The following is an 8,655-nucleotide window of genomic DNA, read 5'->3' on the forward strand; positions in this document are numbered from 1 at the left end:
AAATCAAGCCCCTGTGTTTTTAATAAGAAGAAGAAGAAGAAGCGTGTCTATTATTTCCTCTAAGTGCTGCGTAATAAATGTCGCACGGACATTAAAAATATATATAAAAGACTTTTTTACAGCCGAGGGGTCATTGTAACAATGAGCCGCCTCTGGACTTCTATAGCTAATAAATAAATATTTACTTAGTGCATATTCCCGTTGACCTCCGCGAAGAGTTCAACGAAAAATCTTTTTTAAGTTAACGACGAAACCAAAGTCAACTCGGTTCCTCTAGTGAAGTTTCTCGTGTCACTCGTGGTCAGACAGTCCAGCTATCTGTATCGTCACAAACGGCCGACGTCACGTGACCGCGTCATGTGATCGTCTTCAGTGGAGCGGGCCACTCGTTAGGAGACGGGGGGGGGGGGGGAATCACACGCGACACAGTTTTCTTTTTAAAGGCCTTTGCACATCCGACACGACGCCGTTTACAAAAAGTCGTGACGTGATTTCACGACATTTACAGAAGACGCCATTTCTGCCGTTATTACTCAATAATTCCATAATAAACTTTGTCTACGTCGAGGTCTCGGGTCACACGCGTCCACAGAGGTTTAATAGGCTCGGATTTTTGGGTCGTCAATGATCAATAATTCCACAATAACCTTTGAAAATAACGCAGATAAAATCGTCTACAGGCAGCGTCACAGGTTCGGCATCCGAGTGTCCACTGAGGTCCACTAGGGTCAAGTCTTCGTCATCAGCCCTTTTCTACACGGACGTTACGAGGACCTTTCAGTCCACTTGGTGGCACACCCTTGTTTTTGTCAAACAAGAAGACGGTAACCATGGGAACTCGCTCGAGAACCATCAAACCAAAAAGGGCTGAACTTCTGGAACCTGATGTTCCAGAAGATCTTGCGATGAATCTGAACTCACCTGCTGGCATGAGGACGTGTGCCGTCGTTCTTCATGGACACGGAAAGCCAAAGCAGTACGCGGGAACACAAACGTCCACAGAAGTCGCTCTGGACGTTCTCCAGAACTTCTCCAGATCTTCTCCTGCCAGATCTCTGGATAATCCACAGCGAGCGTTTTGTTTTCCAACATTCTCCTGAAACTCGGACGAACATCCAAACCCGATTCTCCAGACACTGTCCAGAGTTCATGTCTGGAACCAGATCTAGACTTCTGTGCTACCTCCAGAGCCTTTGAGGAAATCACAATCACAGGACAGAGGAGACCGAGGGCGCCTCCTATTGGCTGTTTTTACTGCAACTACTCCACATGTCCATGTCTCTTCAGTGGAAAACTCACAAGTCCAGCATCTGTAGAAACCTGAGGGTAAAGGAGAGTAAAGGGGCGGAGCCTTTCAGAGATGGAGCGATTACCTCGCGATTAATCACGAACAAAACCAGAGTTTGTTGTTTGAAGATGAGGAAAAAACTTTGACAAACTCTAGACTAAAAAAAGACGATATTTTAAGGACCAGTGCGGGAGGATTTGGTGCCATCTAGTGGTGAAACTACATACTGCAACCAAACAAGTGAGCATCTGTTACACGGAACACGCGTTTATGTGCAAAGGCCAGAACCAGAACCGCGTCAGAGAGAGTTGTCCCTGCCTAAGAGGTTTCCGGGGCTTCGTAAATCAGCGTCTAATTGCTCGTTTTAAAACGTTATAGCGTTGAGTTAGCGGCTGTGCGGCGGACGACGCCTCCTTACCCGCCGTGAGCCCGGGTCAGAGTCTGGAGAAGCTGCTAATAAGTAATCCGCCAACAATAAAACCCGGATCGATGTGGTTCTCCTCCCCGCGCTCCTCAGTCGCTGCCCGTGCTTTTGTCTCGTTAGCGCACAAACGTCTCGCGACTGAAACACAACATAAAAAACGTCTTAAAGAAAGAAAATAAAAAGTCCAGTGGTATTTTGGGTGTTTGGAGCGGCGAGAGTCGACGCTCTGACGAGAAATAAAAACAAGTACAAACACAAAGAGACTTTTTGGTTGACATAAATCAAACAGTGGTTTCTCTGGCATCAGTAGCTCCACGTCCGCTCCTCACCATCATGAAAAATCAGTTGCCCAACTTTATGGCGCCAAAATAAGTCCCCTCCCCCTCCAGGTCCAGCATCCACGCGTTGGACACGTTGACGAACAGCGTGTCGCCCTCCTCCAGCCGCACGCCCCGCCCCTGCTGAGCGCAGTACATGTTGTAGCTGGTGCTGTTGAGGCGCACGGTGCTGCCCGTCTTCATCAGCATGATGGCCCGGCTGTTCTGCTTGATGCTCTCGCGGTACACGTACTGGATCAGCTGCGTGTTCCGCACGTCCACCGCCGCCGCCGCCGCCGCCCCCGCCACCGCCGGGCTGCCGTCCTCCGGCCCGTGCTTGTAGTAGCGGAAGCAGGTCTTGGCGTAGACGTAGTAGAAGCCCAGCTCCATCACCAGCAGCTTGCCCTTCTGGTAGCGCATCCTGTGGCAGTAGCCGTGCTCCTCGTCCCAGTCGATGGTGACGGCCTGCTCGCCCTCTGCGGGACGACAACACCAGTCATTTCATCATCAAAGCTGTTCACGCAGAACCTGGTCTAACTTAATTAAAGACTCCGCTGATAAAATCTACATTAGTTTAAGTCTACGATGTCTTAACAACACGTTCACGTCTTTATCTCACTGTGAGACAGACTTTACAACAGGAAACTGAAGTTTGTAAACCACTCACTCTCACACACCAAAGCCCAGAGAGAAAATCAGTGATTTTAACATCACACACACACACACACCCAGGAGCTGTTGATCCACATCACTGAGTTCTAATGTCTGATTTTATGACTTTGGTGTTTTAAAACTGTTGCTCAGATTAACCTCAGTGACACAAAGTGACCACACGAGGCAGCAGTAGACCAGCAGCCCCTCCTCTGTAGACTTTGGTGTGGGAGAGTGAGTGGTTTACAAACTTCAGTTTTCAGTTAAAGTGTTCTATAATATCTTAAAAAAATAAGTTTTCAACAAATTTTCAAAGAAAAAAAAAGGAGCGGGAAGAAGAAACTCAATAGAAATGTAAACAATAGCAACTTCTGCTACAAAGTCAGTGATTTAAGTGTTTTACTGTGAGATAATATTATCAATAACAATAACATCATTATTATCATTATCATTATTATTGTTACCATTATCATTATTATCATTATTATAATTAAAATGATGATTATGATTATTAATAACTCACTCTTTGAATACTCCTGGTACGTTTTGATTGGCAGATGAGCCGACGGCAAACTCTCCTTGGGGTTTTTGCAGCGTCTGTTTTTCCTCGTGTCTCTCAGAGCGTTCAGGACCGGCTCCGTCTGAACCTCCTGTCCAAAACACACACACACACACACACACACACAGGTTACAGTGTTAAACAGTATACACACACACACACACACACACACAGGTTACAGTGTTAAACAGTATACACACACACACACACACAGACACACACACACACACACACACACAGGTTACAGTGTTAAACAGTATACACACACACACACACACACACACACAGGTTACAGTGTTAAACAGTATACACACACACACACACACACACACAGGTTATAGTGTTAAACAGTATACACACACACACACACACACAGGTTATAGTGTTAAACAGTATACACACACACACACACACACACACAGGTTACAGTGTTAAACAGTATACACACACACACACACACACACACACACAGGTTACAGTGTTAAACAGTATACACACACACACACACACAGGTTACAGTGTTAAACAGTATACACACACACACGCGTGTACATATATGCACCGTACAGAACGTCCTCCTGTGAGGAGAACGTGTCCAGATTCAAACTCGCAGCCACATCAGTGAAGAGACTCTGACAATAACTGGCACTTTACCCTGAAATCAACTCTATTTAAATGTGTGGAGTTTGACCACAGCTCTGTCCTGCTGTCTCTGTGTGTGTCCCTGTGTGTCTGTGTGTGTCTGTGTGTGTCTCTGTGTGTGTGTCTCTGTGTGTGTGTGTGTGTCTCTGTGTGTGTCTGTGTGTGTCTCTGTGTGTGTGTGTGTGTCTCTGTGTGTGTCTGTGTGTCTCTGTGTTTCTCTGTGTGTCTCTGTGTGTGTGTGTGTGTGTGTGTGTGTGTGTGTGTGTGTCTCTGTGTGTGTCTGTGTGTCTCTGTGTTTCTCTGTGTGTCTCTGTGTTTCTCTGTGTGTCTCTGTGTGTGTGTGTGTGTGTGTCTCTGTGTGCGTGTGTGTCTCTGTGTGTCTGTGTCTGTGTGTGTGTGTCTGTGTGTCTCTGTGTGTCTCTGTGTGCGTGTGTGTCTCTGTGTGCGTGTGTGTCTCTGTGTGTCTGTGTCTGTGCGTGTGTGTCTGTGTGTCTCTGTGTGTCTCTGTGTGCGTGTGTGTCTCTGTGTGTGTGTGTGTCTCTGTGTGTGTCTCTGTGTGTCTCTGTGTGTGTCTGTGTGTGTGTGTGTGTCTCTGTGTGTGTCTCTGTGTGTGTCTGTGTGTGTGTGTGTGTGTGTCTCTGTGTGTGTCTCTGTGTGTGTGTGTGTCTCTGTGTGTGTCTCTGTGTGTCTCTGTGTGTGTCTGTGTGTGTGTGTGTGTCTCTGTGTGTGTGTGTGTCTCTGTGTGTGTGTGTGTGTGTGTCTCTGTGTGCGTGTGTGTCTCCGTCACAGACGTCTTCTTCCAGCCGTGGTTACAGTAGATGTGTGGTGGTGACAGTGTGGCCTCCTGGTGAGTGTAACCTTTCAGCTCCATCGCGCCGCTGACTTGGACCGAGTTCAGCTCCGAGTTCAGCTCCGAGCGCTAACTCTATTCTCGTCTACTCTCGGCTCAGACGCCGCCGCCGCCGAGGACGTCGTCTCCTCGACAAGACGGAGCAGATCACTCCAGGGAAACAATGTTTCCAAGCACATGATCAGTTACAGTGTCGCCACAGATGAAATGCTTTTGGCTCAGCGTCATCAACATCTATGTCTGCAATACTTTCAGCACACGTTTGGAACTAGATGTTGGTCTTTTGTCAGGAACCTGACGTTTGTTTGAAAAAGCTCACACACAATGCAGAAGATGCTGCTCGACACGTTTGGTGAGTTTGTCTCATGAAGGATCTCAAAAACTGAATTTACAAAAGAAGACGTTAGAACTCAGTGATGGAGGCAGCACAGGATCCACAGCTCCTGTGTGTGTGTGTGTGTGTGTGTGTGTGAGACGTTAAAATCACTGATTCTCTCTATGGGAGCATTTATCACAGTCGCCCTGACAACATACAACAACACAACCTCAACAGTTATAACTCATCACTTTTGACTATGTTGTCAAACAGGAAACTGAAGTTTGTAAAACACTCACTCTCCCACACCAAAGCCCACAGAGAAAATCTAATATTTTATATTAGATTGACCTCAGTGACACAGAGTGACCACACGAGGCAGCAGAGGACCTGCAGCTAAAATCACTGGTTTTCTCTCTGGACTTTGGTGTGGGAGAGTGAGTGGTTTCTAAAGTGTGTCTCACAGTGAGACAAAGACGTCCACAGCTGCTTCTCAGAAACACAGAAACCAAACCTCGGACCTTAAAAAAGCCTCAAACAAAGTTATTAATGAAAAGTGTGTTTTAAATCACAGCTGCAGCAGAAACTAATGATTGTAGTAAATGACTTGTTTCAGGAAACAGTTTTATGATGTCCTGAAGGTGTGACAACATGTTTTACCAGGTTTCCCTCCTTCTGTCCTGGCATCACTGTCTGCACACACACACACACACACACACACATCCTGACACACACACACACACACACGCACACATCCTGACACACACACACACACACACACACACACACACATCCTGACACACACACACACACACACCTCTGTCAAATATCCTAAAACTCTCTTTGTTTTCCTCACACATAAAAGACGGCAAATATCACACTGTGAAGAATAAGAACAGGACATTAGACACTCAGATATCATCATTATCATTATTGTTATTATTATAGTAACAATAATGATAACCAGAAGACCAGACCAACACAGACTGACACAGACAAAAACAGACCAATACAGACCAGAACAGACCGATACAGTCCAGAGCAGACCGATAAAGACCAGAGCAGACCGATAAAGACCGATGCAGACCAGAACAGACCGATACAGACCAGAGCAGACCGATAAAGACCAGAGCAGACCGATAAAGACCGATGCAGACCAGAACAGACCGATAAAGACCAGAGCAGACCGATACAGACCAATAAAGACCAGAGCAGACCGATACAGACCAGAGCAGACCGATAAAGACCGATACAGACCAGAGCAGACCGATAAAGACCGATACAGACCAGAGCAGACCGATACAGACCAGAGCAGACCGATACAGACCAATAAAGACCAGAGCAGACCGATAAAGACCAGAGCAGACCGATAAAGTCCGATACAGACCAAAGCGACGCAGAGTGGGAGGTTTGTGTAACTCAAACTCATCATCATCGTTGTCTCAAAGCATGATGGGAAATCAAACAGCAGCTCCTTTTCATTTTGTCTAGATGTTTTTTTCTTTTTCAGAAAACAAACATGAACACATGACTTCAGTGATAATGAATTTAAAAAGAACCACGGACGCCACTGAGTGACTCACTGTCACTGTCAGTGTGTGTGTGTGAGTGGTTAATCAGAGTCGTGGAAAGAATGAAAATCCTGATCGACAAAGATATTTGACCTCTTCTATCAGAGGTCATGTGACCTCCTCCTCCTCCTGCACCGTAAACACACCCGTGGGAAAATTGTGCCTCGTGTGAGTTTTCGCTTTTAAACTCCGCTCCTCTCTTGTAGAAAGTCCACTCCTCGTCTTACAAACACGCCGGACTTCCCCGCCCGGTGCTGAGAAGGAAATATCTGGTGTTCCCTTTAAAGCGGATTAATGTTTGGTTTCTGGTTTCTTCCTTGTCACTCTCTCCAGAGCAGATCGACGGGACACTGAAGTTTGTTTTTAGACGGGTTTTTGTGTGAAGGACACACACACACACACACATGAGCTTAAAACCAACAACACTGCGAGCAACGACACAAAGAACCACTTAGATATACTGTACCACACTGTAGATATATTCAGCAGTAGGGGGCGCTCACAGCACAGTCTGTGTGTCAGTAACTCAGACTAACACACTTTCAAAAAGCCTGAACTCTCCCTTTAAATTAGTTTGTGGAAGCAGAACTCTATGAAAAGAGACAGATTATTGGTTTGTGTTGTTGTTGTGTTTTTGTTGTTGTGTTTTTTGTTGTTGCCGTTGTTGTGTTTGTTGTTGTTGTTGTGTTGTTGTGTTTTTGCCGTTGTTGTTGTTGTGTTGTTGTGTTTTTGTTGTTGTTGTGTTTTTTGTTGTTGCCGTTGTTGTTGTCAAACTCACCTCGATGGGTCGATGAGGAGCCGTGGACAGATCGACCTGGAGACACAAACACAGGAGACAGTTTTAAGTTTAAGTTTTCCACTGACAGACACAGAGAGACACACACAGAGAGACAGAAGACACGCAGAGAGACAGAAGACAGACACAGAGAGACAGACAGAGAGAGAGGAAGACGAGCAGCACATCACTGAAGATTTATTCACAAATCACAGCTGAAATTTTCAAAAAACATTTCTTCAGTTCAGTAGCTAGAGTAAAGTATGTGATGCATTCAGGTACGTGTTGTGTTCAGGTACTTCATGTTCAGGTACATTCTGCATTCAAGTACTTGTTCACCTGTCAGCGTAATGTACATGTTGCGTTCAGGTACTTGTTGTGTTCAGGTACGTGTTGTGTTCAGGTACGTGTTGTGTTCAGGTGCGTGTTGTGTTCAGGTACGTGTTGTGTTCAGGTACGTGTTGTGTTCAGGTGCGTGTTGTGTTCAGGTGCGTGTTGTGTTCAGGTGCGTGTTGCGTTCAGGTACGTGTTGCGTTCAGGTACGTGTTGCGTTCAGGTGCTTCACCCGTCAGCGTACTGTACGTGTTGCATTCAGGTACTTTTTCAACGTACTGCACGTATATAACACAAACTGTTTCTCTCATTTAGACTAAAATAAACGCACACAGATCACATGATCACCGTCATCGTCGTCGTTGCTCAATGAACAAATTTACAAGATATTTATGGTTTTTGGATGAAACTGCTTTTAATGTTTTTCCTCGACTGGTTTACTGGACCACATCAGCACATCTGTGTGTGTGTGTGTGTGTGTGTTTGTGTGTGTGTCCACATCACTCTTCAGCTCAGTTTGGTTCACATTCACACGGCCGTCGTGTCCAATTCAACAAATTTACCACAAGGTTTTTTCCTGCAGCGTGATGCGCGCACGCACACACACACACACACACACACACACACGCACACACACACACACACGTCGCCCGTGTGTGAGTCAGAGCAGCAGAGATGTTGTTATTGTTATTTTGTAAACGCTGCTGAGCTCAGCACATTCCCGTGCAGGAGCTGTGGTGCAGGTGCTGGACGTCTGAGGACGAGGGTTCAGTGTCTCCGTCTCTGACTCACAGTCACAGTTACTGCACACGCTCAGCTTTAACACTCCATATATGATAATAATTATTATTATTTTATATTTCTGTTCCATTTCTTTTTATTTTTACCTCATAATCATGTTTTCAATGGTGCGGGTTTTTAAGCAACAT

General features: G+C 45.8%; 1 protein-coding gene across 1 annotated transcript in view; it reads right to left on the reverse strand.

The window, feature by feature from the left end:
- Positions 1-419: 419 nt before the first annotated feature.
- Positions 420-8,655, reverse strand: part of tnfsf11 (TNF superfamily member 11) — a 12,470-nt gene continuing 4,234 nt past the window's right edge. The window contains exons 2-4 of the mRNA XM_058622829.1: positions 7,397-7,432; positions 3,204-3,330; positions 420-2,505 (exon numbers count right to left, since the gene is read on the reverse strand). Coding sequence (XP_058478812.1) covers positions 2,054-2,505; positions 3,204-3,330; positions 7,397-7,432 — 615 coding nt within the window. The 3' untranslated portion in view covers positions 420-2,053. The remainder of the gene's footprint in view (positions 2,506-3,203; positions 3,331-7,396; positions 7,433-8,655) is intronic.

The sequence above is a fragment of the Solea solea genome, chromosome 2, assembly GCF_958295425.1.
Source record: "Solea solea chromosome 2, fSolSol10.1, whole genome shotgun sequence".
Lineage (NCBI taxonomy): Eukaryota > Metazoa > Chordata > Actinopteri > Pleuronectiformes > Soleidae > Solea > Solea solea.